The 16,033-nt window shown below is 39.8% G+C and overlaps 1 protein-coding gene across 3 annotated transcripts in view; it reads left to right on the forward strand.

Annotated features, from left to right (window-relative positions):
- The window catches only part of FGF12 (fibroblast growth factor 12), a 563,179-nt gene that overhangs the window by 333,369 nt on the left and 213,777 nt on the right, over positions 1 to 16,033 (forward strand). For all 3 annotated transcript variants that reach the window (XM_078453132.2, XM_060639538.3, XM_060639537.3), the window contains one exon: positions 13,686 to 13,796. In XM_078453132.2, the coding sequence (XP_078309258.1) occupies positions 13,686 to 13,796 (111 nt within the window). The remainder of the gene's footprint in view (positions 1 to 13,685; positions 13,797 to 16,033) is intronic.

The raw sequence follows: 16,033 nt of genomic DNA on the forward strand, positions 1-16,033 counted from the left end.
CCCAAAGTGAATTCCTGCTACAGTGTACAATCCATATTTACATCACAAGTGTACCATCCACATTTGATAAGTATTTCTACTTCTCTTTTGTGAATTATAATATCAGGTTTTAATAAGTTAATTGCATTATTATGTTTGTGAATATTATATATATATTTTTTTTTTTTTTAATTTTTTTTTTTTTTTTAACGTTTATTTATTTTTGAGACAGAGAGAGACAAAGCATGAACGGGGGAGGGTCAGAGAGAGGGAGACACAGAATCTGAAACAGGCTCCAGGCTCTGAGCTATCAGCACAGAGCCTGACACGGGGCTCAAACTCACGGACCGCGAGATCATGACCTGAGCCGAAGTCGGCTGCCCAACCGACTGAGCCACCCAGGCGCCCCTGAATATTATATTTTTAAATGGGATTTTAACAATTTTTATTAGTAGGTAGTGGTGATATATATATAATCTATCAAAAATACTCCTCCCCTTTTCAATTGAACTAATTGAAAATAGCTTGTGAGTATCTTTTTCTACTTATGAGTCCCTTGGGTTTCTGGAATCCTGACTTGCAGCCACTGAACTGCTTCTAACACTGTCATTTTATAGATGAAACCTAAATCCAGAGATAGGAAACCAGTTCATTGAACAAATATGTATTGTATTCCTATGTTGTTAGTGGGCACTATGGTATATATGGGTATATTGTAGTGGATAAAAACCACATGGTCTCACCCTCATGGATGCCCATGTGTTTTCCCCAGTTATCCAGAGGGGGAAGTAGATATTAAGCACATAAAGAAAATACATTCTAATTACAAATCAACATAAGTGTTATGAAGGGGGAGAACAGTGTGTGGTGACAGAGAATATGAATATAAAATGGATATGGATATGAATATGAAGGCAGATATAGATTGGGGTTCTAGGCAAGACCTCTACAAAGTGATATTTAAGCTGCGACTTGAAGAATTCAATCCACATAGAGGAAGTTGCATGTGCAAAGATCCTTAGGTCTGAGGAAAAGAAGGCGTGTGTGTCTAGAGCTTAGTGAGCCAGGGAGAGAGTAAACTGAGATGATGATAGAATGGTAGGCAGGAGCCAGATGGTACAAAGCTCTCCAGGCCATGCTGAGGGTTTGGCGTTTTATTGTAAATGAAATGGGAAGCTATTAAAGGGTTTAAGTAGGAGAGTGACAAGATCCAATTTATATTGTAAAATATAACCTCCACTGTAGTATGGTTTGGAAGGGAAAATGGGGAAGAGTGTCAGTGAGGAAGCTTTTGGAGGATTGCAGCCAGGATCTGCCAATGGCCTGGACACGGTGGTGGCTTTGGGGACGGAGAGGAGCAAACAGCTGGGATCAGACCTGTGGTGTCTGGATCCCCTTGGCCCATGCTTCCCACCGCACCAGCCTGCCTGGCCTGAACTTGCCACTAAGTTGAAGCTGATGAATGTGCTCTTGGAGTGCTAAACTGCCCTTCCACAGAAAGTATCGTTACCTCTTCAACTCACTCTGGTTGAGTCTGCAAATGCTTCTTGGTGGATGTTGTAGAAAAAGATGACAGACAAAGATCACATTTTACAACAATAGCATTTTACCTGCAGGTAATTTAGATTTGTGGTGTATGAAGGAATTCCCCAGGCCTGCCAACCTGGATGAAAAGAACTCCTTTGAGATACAGGACAGTTTTAGGACAAGCCTAGCATTGTGCAGCTTCTCTGATGTCAGGAAGCTGCCATGCTTGTGTTCTTCCAAATAATGTGTCCTGTTCATTTATTTCTAGTGCCAAAAGATGTGCCTCTGAAAAAGAGGCTTTAAGACTGTAACAGAGAATGTTTCTCTGTGCCAAGTGGGGATGCTTTCATTACACAAGACTTTCGTATGCATAGAAGTGTTTACATCCTCTCCCCTTCCTCCCCATCTTTTTGTTTTTTATACCAAGGGGCCAAAAGTCATGGCTTCACCTCCAGTTGAGTGTTTGCTATTTATTCCTGGTCCCTTGCTCCATAGATTTCTACTGTTTCCGTGGCTTGATTACAGTTAAGGAAGAAGAGAGAAGTATCAGCATATTAGACTTCTTTAAGTGACAACTGATGATTAGCAATGAGAAGGTATAATGAGGATGGGGATCTGGCTTCAACACCTGGTTCTGGCATTTATTCCTGTCTGATTTAGAACAAGTGACTTAACCTCTGTAAAGCCTGTTTCCTGACCTATAAAAAAAATACCCAATTATAATGCCTGCCTTAAATTATTTCTATGAGAATGTAGAGAGATAATCCACACCAAGAGTCGGGTATGTGGTAAATGCTTGACAGCTGTTATCTGTGAATAAATCTCAGGAGAGTTTGCTCATTGCTCCTACTCCTAACCATGGGTCTTCCTATCAACTTTAATTCTGTCTGAAAGTTAAGCCTACCACACAGGCAGAGCTACTTCCTGGTCATACAGCACACCATCATGTGTATTCTTAATTCCTTAGAATGACCTTCAGAAACAGTTCCTAGTTCGGACACCTGGATTGCTCAGTGGGTTTAAGCATCTGACTCTTCAGCACAGCTGAGGTCATGATCATGAGTTCCAGCCCTATGTCGGGCTCTGAACTGACAGCACTGAGCCTACTTGGGATTCTTTCTCTTTCTCTCTCTCTCTCTGCCCCTCCCCTGCTTTTTGCACTCTCTAAATAAACAAATAAATAAACTAAAAAAAAAGCAATTCCTACTCATTCAAACAATTTCACAAGAAGCAAAGTATGTGTATGTACAAATTAAATAGCTTTCCAGATACCATATAAGTAGTGTGGGACAAGGCCAGGATACTTCTGGGAGGATGAAAAATGATTTCCATTTTAAGGGGCACAGAACAGCACAGCACATAGCTCATTAAAGAGCCCTGACTCCAGGGATTGGAAGATGTGTTGCCATGAGGTTTTCCCTTTTTGTTGTTCTGCTTCTTTGTCTATACAATGCTCCTTGACTTAGATCATGGCTATGCTGGTTCTAAAATATTAAGATTCTAGGAAAGTCTTCATGTTTGAAATTTCTTGTGGTCTGCATTCTCCAGAGCTCATTGTTGAGTTGTCTGGAATGCAGTGTTCATTTCCCTGGGTGACAGTCTGAGAAAGACCATAGAGTTATTATTCTGAGGTTAACCAGAGTCAAACTTCCTTTCATGAATGGATATCCTTACAATGGTAGATAAATAATTTGGCTTTGTGGGAATATTCACATTAAGCCTTCTTTACCCTCACTTCCCATGATATTCTACACTTAAACAGGGCTTTCTTAGAAGACTATGATAGAGGGGCGCCTGGGTGGCTCAGTCGGTTAAGCCTCCAACTTCGGCTCAGGTCATGATCTCATGGTTTACGGGTTCGAACCCCGTGTTGGGTTCTGTGCTGACAGCGCAGAGCCTGGAACATGCTTTGGCTTCTGTGTCTCCCTCTCTCTCTGTCCCTCCCCCCTCATGCTCTGTCTCTCTCTCCTTCAAAAATAAACATCAAAAAAATTTAAAAAAGAGAAAAGGAAACTATGATAGATTTGGAGGCGCATGGGTGACTCGGTTGAGCATCCAACTCTTGATTTCAACTCAGGTCATGATCCCAGGGTCATGGGATCAAGCCCCATGTCAGGCTCCATACTGAGTTTGGAGCCTGCTTAAAATTCTCTCTCTTTCTCTCTGCCCCACTCCCTGCTTGCATGCTCTCTCTCTCTCTCTCTCTCTCTCAAATAAAAAAGAAGGCTATGATAGATTTGGGTGTGGGGATGGAGAGTTCATGCATTTTTCTAGAACTTCAGGAAGTCTACACATGCTATCATCTATCAAAAACCACCAACCACAGTCAGCCCTTGGCTGACACCTTCTCTCTACCCTTACCATCACTGCCTGCCTAATGCCCTATGAGTCCGCTCCCTAGGTGGCTTCCTGACCATAGTGCACCCATTCTAATTCATCCTCCTCTCTTGTTCCCCACTTTGGCTTTCTAAAATACTGCCTTCATATGCCTCCCCAAACTTACAATCTTTTAATGTTTTCCCATTACCTCATACACTGATGCCTAATGCCTTTCATATCTGAAGTGGGTAGATCAAGACAATCTTCTGGCCTATGGGAAGAAGCTATTTTAATTCCTGTTTCTGTTTAGTGTTGGTCTCTTTAAGCATTTCAACTTTTATTTATACATTAATTTATTACAACTATTATCATACATATAACATACACGTAATTACAAGTACATTCATGTAATTTATAAGTAATATAGATATATGGAGACTGTGGATCTGAATTCTTTTACAGATAGGGATGCATAATAAAAACAATTTAGAGATCATTGATTTAAAGGATAAAGTAAAAGTTACTAACTTTGCTTAAGGAACCTCACGTGTCCCGGACCCATATTTTTCTTCTGCTGTCACCTGCAGCCACTGCACACACTCCTTTGTTTTCCCATACTCTGTACCTGTCTGCTCTCCTAGTTCTTAAGCATGCTCAGCTGGGCCATCGTCCTGCTGATGCTGCTCAAAGCAAAATCCCCCTGCCTATTCAAGCCTAAGTTTAAAATGTTGCCTCATCTCGGAAGCCTTTCTTATGTACCTCTTGTCTCAGAACCCACCCCCACCCAGGTAAAATTAGCATCCCTTGCCTGTGATTCCGTGGCATTCGGCTTGTTCCTCTATGACAGCACTTTTCAAGTGCATTGCTATAATGATTAGTTGTGTATGTGTATCCCTGATGAGGCTATGGGTGCCTGCAAGGCAGGCAGTGCACCTCACTCATTTTTGTACCCAGCACCTAGTGCATGTCAGAAGCCAATAGATGGTGTTGAGTTATTTTAAATCTTCATGAGCATCTTATAGAGAAGAGTCTGGGAGGGAGGGGGCTGATAGTATCAGGAATAAAATTGGTTTGGTACAAAAATCCCATCCCTGTTGGCATTTAAATCCTAGCTCAATTTCCCTGCCCTGACTCTTCTGCCTTTCCTAGCTCAGACTGACTGCTTCAGTGAAGAGGGTACTCTGGACAAGCGTGCCCTTTCTTTCCATTTAGCTTTGAGACAGCATGAAGGTTAAGGACTGCCCGTCTCAAGGTCACTTGGTTTCCATAGAAGTGCAAGGCAACCCGGGGCTTTGGAGACTATGCAGTTTATGGAGGATGCCGCTGTGCTTGTCAGACTGTGTTCAGTGTGGAAAGGTTGAGACTGAGAAAGGGGAGACACAGACTGAAGGCCAGAGGCATTACATGATAAGACTGTAAATAGCTTCCCTACAAATGAGGAACTCCTCTGAAAGTTACAGGTGACAATGAAAAACCCCAGATATAACTTATTGACTTCTTTTTTTCAGCATATTTCCTCACCTCCTCTGTGCCTGGCACTGTGTTAGGTGCTGTGACAGAGTGATGAATAATTCAAGGTCCCTGACTGTGAGGACCTCATAGTTCAGAAGCAGAGACAGAACACAGGGTAGGCCAGCAGCTATAACCGTATGGGGAGCCCTCTCCTAACCTGTGCACAAGGCACCTCCGCAGAGGGAGTGATTAATTGGGCCTCCGGGTGCCAGCGAAGGCCCTCAGAAGAGGGCTGAGGCTAGAAAACTGAGGAGGAGTCCTGGGCAGAGGAGGAAGGCAGGGATTGTGCATTTCGGGCAGAGGGAACTGAAGCTGCAAGGGTCTAGATCAAGGCTTGGTAAATTTTGTCTGTAAAAGGCCAGTTGGTAAATATTTTAGGCTTTGTAGGCTGTGGAGCCTCTGTTTCAACTACTTATCTCTGTCGTTGTAGAGGAAAGTAGCCATAGGCAAATATGTGAATCAATGGGCATGGCTGTATTCCAATAAAACTTTATTTACAAAATTGGCAGCGGCGGGGCTGTAGTTTGCCAACTCCTGGTCTAGACGAAGGATCTTCGGAGAACCTTTAATCTCATGGTTCCTAATCTTTTCAAGAATTAGGATTACTTGGCACTGCTGTGCCCTATGCCTAGAAGGCTCCCCTTAATGCTCTTCTAGATATCCCTGATGGCTTGCTACTTCTCTTCATTCAGGGCTCTGGGCTGCCGTCTTTTAACTACTGTGTCCACAATAGGACACACACCTCCCATATGCTCCATCACTTTTCATTGCTTTCCTTTTCAAGATAGCACCTATACTCAAACTCTACCTTATATTAATTATCTGTTTATTTTCTATTTTCCTACTGGAACATAAGCTTCATCTTATTCTCCTATAAACAGAGTGGTGTGCTGGAGCCCATTGTGCTCATGTCTTCTCAGCTGCAGCTCTGCCTTCAGTGGTGTTATATGGTCATGGTAAATCCACCATGGTGGGAATATTTACATGGTGGAAATTAGCCCCATGGGAATCACATTGGGGTGGTTTTTGCTTTTGTTTTTGTTTTTCGCAAGCTGGTTTATTAGCAAATCACTAGTTATCCCTGGTGCCTAGAAGAATAACCTCTACAAAGCCCAGTGCGCAATGAATACTTGTTGTTTGAATCAAATGTGCCACTAGTATCTGTTTATTGAGAAAATTGATATCCAGTTACAGATACAGAGTCCTCCTTGATTATTATTGCTACATAGGGAGTTCATGTCTCTCATGTAGGTAGCTGCCCATGGCATCTGTCACCTGCATGTGACTGATGGGGAGACTGAGGACTTGGCTCAGGACGTCACTCCCATTACCCCACAGGACAGATTCTGGTGGCCCCGATGACTCATCTCCAGCCTTATACACTCACTTCTACAAGGTGCTCCTTTCCCTGTGTCCCCTGCAGTCGGCTGAGTGAAGGCAGGGCCTCAATCCTGTGTCTCTTTTACTAAACAATATGTATTTTTAATGAATTTCTCTAACTCAGTGTGGTTGTGATTTTTGCAGTGTTTTAAAAAACCCAGATAAGGTCTAGCTTCTTTCAAATGTCTTACTTTATCCCATTTCTGATTTGTCTGGGGCTTTGATTTATGGTGTCAGTGTGCCCTAGTGTGTACCCTTTAGCTATGATTGGTCCAAAATGTATCTGTTTATGAACAGTCTCCAACCCTAACAGTCCAATTTTGAAATCTGCAGCAGTGTGAGGCCCCAGAAGCACTTGACAAGAATCACATTTAACAGCCTCTTCAATCTTAGTTCCTTTAAGTGGCAACATTAAACCATAATACTGAGGCCCCCTTTCTAAACCCACAGAGACTGATTAGAAAACCCCATCAAATTACTCCCACAATCCATGTTGAACACTTACAAAGAGCTTCATTTTCAGGATGCTTGGTAAACAATCTTTTCAATTCCCTGTCCTAAGCACACACTGAGAAACAGAGGAGTGAACTTGTATTTAGAGGGCCATCTGGCTGATCCCAAAACTTTCCAGGACAGGCTGCTGGAGAGGACCTTGCATTGTCATGCAGAATGCCTTAGCTTTTGTAGACATCCGTGTCCTTCACAGCTGTTCTGATGTGGAGTTTTTCTGCTTCTCCCTATTTGCTTCTGTCCATGATAGAAAACTCACTCTTTCTTTGGGCAGCCTCCTCTCTCTTTAAATACAATTTATAGAAAATTCTTTTTTTACCTGCCTCCCTGTAACTTTCACCCGTTGGCCCTAGTTCTATCCCTGTGGAGCCACTCAGAACAAATTGGCTTCTTCTTACTTCTCTCTTCGGTTAAGAAAGTGAGGGCAGCTCTCATGTCCCCGGAGTCATCCCTTTTCCAGGCTGCATATGGACTGTTCATTCAGCTATTTTTCACATGGCAGTCCTTTGTGCCCTGTTTATTTGGCTCCCTTTCATCTGGGTGTGTTCCAGTTTTTCCATGTCTGTCTGCCTTTCTTTCTTTTTTTCTTTCTTTCTTTCTTTCTTTCTTTCTTTCTTTCTTTCTTTCTTAAATGTTTATTTTTGAGAGAGAGAGAGAGAGAGAGAGAGAGAGAGAGAGAGAAACAAGCAGGTGGGAGGGGGGCAGAGAGAGAGGGAGACACAGAATCTGAAGCAGGCTCCAGGCTCAGCACAGAGCCGACGCGGGGCTCGAACTCACCGACTGCAAGATCATGACCTGAGCCAAAGTCAGACATTTAACTGACTGAGTCACCCAGGCGCCCCACCAGTGTCTTTGTTAAAGCCACTGAACAGTGCTGGAGAGTAGCCAAGACCACAGACTCTTAAGCTAGAGCTGCCTTCGAATTTACTAGTTCTGTAACTTTGGGCAAGTGAGGGAGCTTCTCCGAATCTCCATAATCTTATCTGAAAAATGAGAAAAAAGGACCTTACACACTCAGTTATTGTGAGTATTAAATAAAAATAGGGTAAAATCATTAGGGGAGTGCCTGGTACAAAGTAGATGGGTTCAAAATATAGCCATCGTTATTGGACTAAGTACTGTTAAGTCTCTGGATATGGCTTCCATAAGAAAGTTTGGGTTGCTGTTGTAGTTTTATTTTAGCTTGGTGTTTACATGGGGCATTTTCTCTAATTTTGAGTGCAAATGTTGAATAGGTTGGCCCTAGATAAATACAATCTAATTTTGGTATCAAAGGTATTTGTTGTGTGTGTATATGTGTATGTATACTTCTTGCAGACTTTCCTGTAGCCTCTTCTCTTTTTTACCCCTGTACTCCAATAACTGACATACAACTCAGTGCTCTTCCTCCTCCTTCTCCTCTCTTCTTTACCTTTTGTCCCTTAACCCCTCACTTGCACAAGATATGGATTGTATCTTAGCTGCTTTTTCAAAGGAAAGAATGATGTTCATTCAGTGTATAGGAGAGTAGTTCTTGTCCTAACTCAACTCTGTGTTAGGTGGATGACCTCAGACAAGACACTTTCCTTCTGAGCCTCAAGTTTGCTTTTGTGTTTATTTTATTTTTCAATTTTATTTATTTGTTTGTTTATTTATTTATTTATTTATTTATTTATTTTTTAGTCTTTGACATTGATGAAGGAAGGGATTTTGATGAAGGGAAGTGTGAGATTCCAAGGTCCTTTCCAATTCTAAAATTCATTTTGTTTTCTGCTGTCCAGTGGTCATCCTGAGATGTGTGATTGGCCCCCATAGTCCACCTGCTCTGGGTTTCCAGTATATACTTAGGTAACTGTTCCACAGCACTATGTGCTAAAGCAACAGGAATGTCAAGATAGCTCTTCCATGTCACAGCTCTTCTGAGTGGCTTTGAATTCAAACCTCTGTTGAAGGTGCCATGTCATCCTGAAGGGGAGCATTGTTGAGCATGAATTCCTATCCTTTACCGACTGTCTCACCCAACCTCTCTAAGAATTAAATTTCTAACCTGCTTTGTAACTGTAATTATCACTCAACTTTTTATTGTGGAATGGTTTTAAATTTACAGAAAAGTTAAGTTAGTACAAAGAGTTCCCATTTAAACTATCCTCAGTTTCCCATATTAACATCTTATATTAGTTTGGTATACTTATGAAAATCAACAAATCAGTGTTGGGGTGCCTGGGTGGCTCAGTTGGTTAAGCATCTGATTCTTGATCTAGGCCCAGATCATAGCCCCGCATTGGGCTCTATGCTGACAAGGTTGATGAAGCCTACTTGGGACTCTCACTCTCTCTCCCTCTCTCTCTCTCCCCCTCCCCTGCTTGCACACTCACATACACACGTGCTCTCTCTTTCTCAAAATAAATAAGTAAACTTAAAAAAATCAGTGCTGACACCTCATGATTAAAGTCTGTAATTCATTAAGATTTCTTTAGTTTTTACCTATTGTTCTTTTTCGGTTCCAGGATCCCATCTACAATACAACATTACATCTAATTGTCCTATCTTAGACTCCTCTTGGCTATGACATTTTCTTAGACTTTTCTTATTTTTGATGACCTTGACAACTTAAGGATTCCTAGTCAGCTATTTTGTAGAATGTCCTTCAGTTGGTATTTGCCTGGTGTTTTTCTTATGATTAGACTGGGGTTATTAGTTTAAGGGAAGAAGATCACAGAGGTAAAGTGCCATTCTCATCACATCATATTAAGAGTACATGTTATCAGTATGATTTATGACTTTTGATGGTAACCTTGATCACCTTGCTGAGGTAGTGTTTTGTTTGTCAGGTTTCTCTACTGTGAAGTTCCTCTGTCCTGTCCCCCTTTTCTTATTGTACTTTTTGGAAGGAAGTTACTACGTATAACCAATGGAAGTTTATTTCTTGTACACCTAAGTGTCCAAAGTGGGCATTTCTGATGGCTATTGCCTTTTTTCCATCAGTTATTCAGAAGCCCAGCATTCTTCTATTTTGTTGACATCCCCTAGGGCTTTGTCATCTAAATCCAGCCAGCATTAAGAGAATGTTTGCTTTTAAAAGCCTCGGCCTGAAAATGGCACACATCACTTCCACTTACATTCCATATGACACTCATTCATCTGCCAAACCTAACTGCAAGGGAGGCTAGGACATATGGTCTAGCTGGGTGCCCAGGAAAAAGAGGAAATGGATTTGGGAGAAAAGCTAGCAGCATTTGCCACACCATTTTAGAGTACAAAAGATAACAAACCAAATCCCTGCCACCTCACCATCTAGTAATATAGCCACCATTTCATTAAAAAAAAAAAAAAAGAAGAAAAATAATAGAAGAACATTATCTTAGAATCATTTAAATTGGAAAATATCCATTGTTTATTTGTCTGGAATGCTCTTTCTCTGTTTTTTTTTTTTTCTTTCTTTTTTTGACTCTGAAAATGCCACTTACTCTTCAAGTGATGTATGAGGTTCTTTCACCCAACCTTGAGACAGAATTAGTCCCTTACTCCTTGGTGCCATCATGCCACTCTGCTTCTATCCCTTATTTAACACCTACATCACACTAGTATTATATATAAATATGTTTCATGCACTAGACTGGGTGCTCCCTGAGGACAGCATAGAATATATTAATCTCTTAGATCCCTAAGGATAATCTGACAAATAAAAAGCATATTTATTGAGTGCCTCCAGGATTTTAGGTATACCAAAAAAGTGGTCTCATCTTTTAAATCCCTTTCTTTAAAATACGATAAAACAGCTCTTTTCCCCCCTCAGTTATAAAAACGACCCACACTTATGATAGTCAAGCCTTCGTGGAGGGGATCTTGAGCTGAGCCTAGAAAGATTGATAGGGTTTGATAGACGGTAATCAGGGTACAGGCCTGGCTTTCTATGACATTCTAGGTTCAAGGCATTTTTTCAATAGATGGTCAAGTCTCCTTTGAAACATCTACAGTGCAAGACATGTGCTTTCATAGATCATCACATAATTAAAACTCGGACTCTGAGCTGGTTCTAGCACTGCTTCTAGGCAGTTGGGGGCAGTATAAATGCCTGATGCTCATTATCTTGAACAGGAATTACCAACCTGAATTCCCAGGGCCCCAACAAAGGGATGGCTTCACCATAGCAAAAGAAGTGTTTAATTACAGCTACAGAAAGAGGAGCATGAAAAAAACAATCATCTGCTGGCATTAGTGACTCAGCTGCCATGTATCTCATTACCAACCCAAACATGACTTCTTAAAGTGACCTTATCAAGCTTATTAGAAATAAAATATCAATTATAAGACAGCCTGTCCCTTTCCTTCTATCCTGTTCTATCCTCTACTTGTAGTCCATTGTTTAATGACTTAGAAGCTTAATTAATATTTTACGAAAACAGAAATCAGAAGATATAAAGTTGGTTCTTAGTATGTTCCTTTACCTCACTTATGCTGTTTTCTTGATTTTCATCACTGAAAATAGACCTTAATTAGGCTTTATATTCTTATGGGTTTGAATTCATACTATCACCTATATTTATTCATTTTATTTCCCAGCAGTTATAATTAGCATAGGAATTATTTTTCCCTTTATATGAAAACTGAGCCTGAAATGTAAAATGACTTCCTCAGGAGCACGTGGCAATTGTGGCTCAAAGCTGGGTCTTCTGCCTGCATATATAGAATTAAGTATGCCATATTAGCACCTGCCTGTCAGTCAGTTAGCCTCATGACAGAGGCACACATGTTCTTTTTATTTCCCCCAATTATATATTTCCCTCAGTTATGATAGCCAAACTTTCTTGGAGGAGGTGATCTTGAGCTGAGCCTAGAAACAATGGTAGGATTTGATGGCGGCACAGGATATTGTTTTACAGTGAGGTTAGCCAGCTATGTGTTCCTCCAGCATGTTCCTAATATGTCAGATTGGGTGGACCCGTGGAGGCAACACATCGAACATTCCTTGATTTCTGCTATCACTCAGGGAAGAGGATTCTAATGTACCCCAAGTCAATAGATATTTATAGAAGGGATCTAAAGGTCACTTAGTTTGACTTCTAGATAGTCCTACAAATTAAATAAATTTATTTAACACACATATATAACATATAGTTATCAGCCAGAATTCCTCATTTCCAGTTCAGTTCTTTTTTTCCATAACCCTGCTTCATTATTCCAAATTTTCTTAGTACCTTCTCTGCTTATTAGGATTGCTTTCAAGAGGACATGTTTATATAGGTAGTGCCTTATATTCCTGAATACGTGTGATCAAGTCATATATGAAAAAGTTTAACCGCAGACATATGCTATAGAGAGCAGGTCTATTCCCAAAGAGTTAAACACACTGAATCCTTAACTAGAATTCTTATGTAGTCACATCAATCAGTGTGTTTGGTGTAACACACAGTACCTAGCATATTGTCTGACAAAAAAGAGATTTGGAGTAATTGGTTGAATAAATGGGTGAAGGAATGAAATTGACTGTCAGTTGAAATTCATTATGATGCTGAATTTGAGGATAGTATGTTGCTACTTCAGGAATGCGTTAGAATAGTCTAATATTTGCCCAGTGCTGAAGTGGAGACAAAGATGGTAGTGATGCTATAGAAAATGAATTGTCGCTGGCAGCCAGCACCATAATGAGAAAGCTTTAAATATTTATGGTAGCTGATATGCAAAAACCCAAATGTGGTATACAAAGTTCAGTTTGATGGTATTAATGTGTAGGGAGTTTATAAAAGCTGAGGAACACTTCTAATGGTCACTTCTAGTGAGGACAGCTTCTTTCACTTCTAGTGAAATATTTAGAGAAATATACATGAATTTATTACTTCTTTTGGTACTGGAAAAATGACTTTTGTAGTGCTGAGGCTTCTGTCTGGTGAAGTATTTATTGAAGGTGAAGTTTATTTTCACATACTTTTCAGTGACATCTCATGGCCGTGGGGGTTTTGCTTTTTCCTGTGGTTCTTATCCAAGCCATTCTTTCTTTCTGGCTGAAGTTGATCAGAATTTCAAAACCCAGGAGTTTCTAATGGATAGTTTATATTCAGCAGAAATAGAAATCTTCCAGGGCCTGATTTTGACTACTGGAAGCTTAGGAATTATAGTGGCGGTTTGTTGTAAATACTGATTCTAGAATGAGACCATACAGTTGGTGGCATCTTGCAGTCAGACATTAGATGCAAGAGGAAGAAAAATAATTCACTTTTTAGCACGCCTCTTTATTTTCCGAGTCATAATTAGTTTTTATCTATTTATATTTGGTTTCCTGATGCATAGTATTATGGCTCTGCCTCTAGAAGGAAAAAGAAGAGTAAAGACATGTTACTGAGATGCCCCTTTTCCATATACTTATTTCAATATTTAAGCCATTGGCATTGGTGACTTTAGAGAATTTTTGGACAATTTGCAAGTGTGTATTTTTATAAACAAAATAAAGACTTGAATAACCATTCTATTTTGTTTTGCAGAACCCCAGCTGAAAGGAATTGTGACAAGGTTATTCAGCCAGCAGGGATATTTCCTGCAGATGCACCCAGATGGTACCATTGATGGGACCAAGGACGAAAACAGCGACTACAGTAAGGAGCATTAACTTCTCCCAGTCCAGTTTACGATGATCAAATGTGTGGTCTGGTGTATCTAAGTCTTAGGGTGTGGCCAGGCTGCCTTTTGAACTGTTTAACTGCTAGTAAGCTGGTGTCTGTCTTCTATCCTTTTTGCTGTGACTCCCTAGAGTAAAGACACAGTTGAGAGAGGTCACACACTAAATGAGAAGGTAGAGACTTGAAAGAGTTCCAGATAGTCAGTGGATAAGAAGATTGTCCCATTCCAGTGTTTATAGTCAATATGGTGGTAAATATTTACAGGAACAAGGCAGAATTTCCAGCACAAGATGGTGTTTTAATCCTAGAACCAAATAGCGAGCATGTTATAATAATTTTCTAAACATCATTTCTGGCAGGCCAAAATTACTTCTTAAGGTAAACATTGAGTATATACATCTGTATATTACATGTGATTTCATTTTAATGACAAAATTATTGATTTTAATTTTTTCAAGTATTTATTTATTTATCTTGAGAGAGAGAGAACATGAGAAAGGAGAGGCAGAGAGAGGGAGAGAGAGAATCCCAAGCAGGTTCTGTGCTGTCAGTGCAGAGCCTGACCCAAGGCTCCATCTCACAAACCATGAGATCATGACCTGAGCCAAAATCAAGAGCTGGATGCTTAACCGACTAAGCCATCCAGGCACCTCAAATTATTAATTGTAAAAGAAAAATATATTAAAATAGTATGATGATGTATTGGTAATAACAGGATAATAAAGACTAGTAGACCTGAAAGTTTGTTTATAAGTTTTTAAAATAAAGTGCCACGTATTCAAAGTTTTTTAATAATATCCCTGGAATTAGTTTTTAACTAATTTAAGTATAGAGTTGACAAGTTTAATAACTAAACAAAATCATCAAGGTATGACATAGTAGTATATTTGCATTTCAGAAAAAAAAATGGAATATAAGCCTCAGAGCCAAGAGTGATCACTCTCATCATATCTTTTAGTTTCTGCAGAATCATACACAGATACCCAGGGGGAAATTCATGTTATCTTAAAATTATGCAGGGTGCCATATAGTTTCCTAAAGTTTGTTTGGATTCACTGCTAGATCGTTAGTGCCAAGCACATAGTAAATACTCATCAAATATATGTCCCATTGAGTTGTCTTCTGATGGATATAATTTTGTGGTCAGGGTGGCAATCTACCAAATTGCCTAAGATAATCTAAGAAGCCTTATATTCTATGGAGAAATAACTTTTAAATTAAAATTAAAGATTTGGGGGAAGATCTGCAACTCCTGAAGTGTGAAAATGTTCTTGTCCACCCTTTCTAAATCATTCTTTGTTCATTTAATATTACACGTTGCAAAATATGAATTACAATACAGAAAAGATCTTATTATAAAAAATTGCATCCCCAGTTTTCTGCAAAGTGGTTGATTAGCCTATTGTGGTTTGCATTGTTGGTTTGTGGCTGTAGGAATGCACTCTTTAAATGATTCACATTTTCAACTGAGTACCGAGGAATGGGGATGCCTTTCTCTCCATGTAAGATTTTCATCTATTGTATCTGTACTTCATGTAGATTTAGTAAGCTGTTAGTATGGGTGAAATGAATCAGGGAGATTGCTTCACTGTATCACCTCTGCTATCTCTGAGGTATCCCTGGACCTCAGTTTATTTTTCTATAAAATGAAGCAGCTCGAGATAATAATATCTTCTGTCAGCATTGTCCATTCAACTTTTTAAAAAAATTGAAAAATTATAAATTGAGGAGAATAGATTTAATCCCCAAGTAAGCCAAATAGCCACACTTCATTCCACAGGATGCAGCTGTAACCCAGACAGGCATCCTGAAGATGTATGACTTTTATCATGAGGTTGTGGCTGAAGGGCAAGGGCAAAAAATGTGAGTTCAACTGACAAAAATCCTTCCTTCTCCATTTCATAGACAAAGAATTAAACAGTGCTCTCTCTGCAGATGCTGGGTCAGGGTCTAGTGTAAATCCATACCTATATATTTATAAACATACATTTGTATGCATACATATATATGTACAAATATATATGCCTATGTGTGTATATATGCATAGTGGCATTGTGCATAACACATGTTGAGGGTGATACATTTTGTCAAATACTATTAGAAACTGAATTAATAAATTTAAAATATTTTTTTCTTAAGATAAACAACTACACTCACCTTTTGATATATTGGTATTAAAAGTAGTTCAGGTATACAAAATAACAAGACTAGGA

Source organism: Panthera onca, chromosome C2, assembly GCF_046562875.1.
Source record: "Panthera onca isolate mPanOnc1 chromosome C2, mPanOnc1 haplotype 2, whole genome shotgun sequence".
Lineage (NCBI taxonomy): Eukaryota > Metazoa > Chordata > Mammalia > Carnivora > Felidae > Panthera > Panthera onca.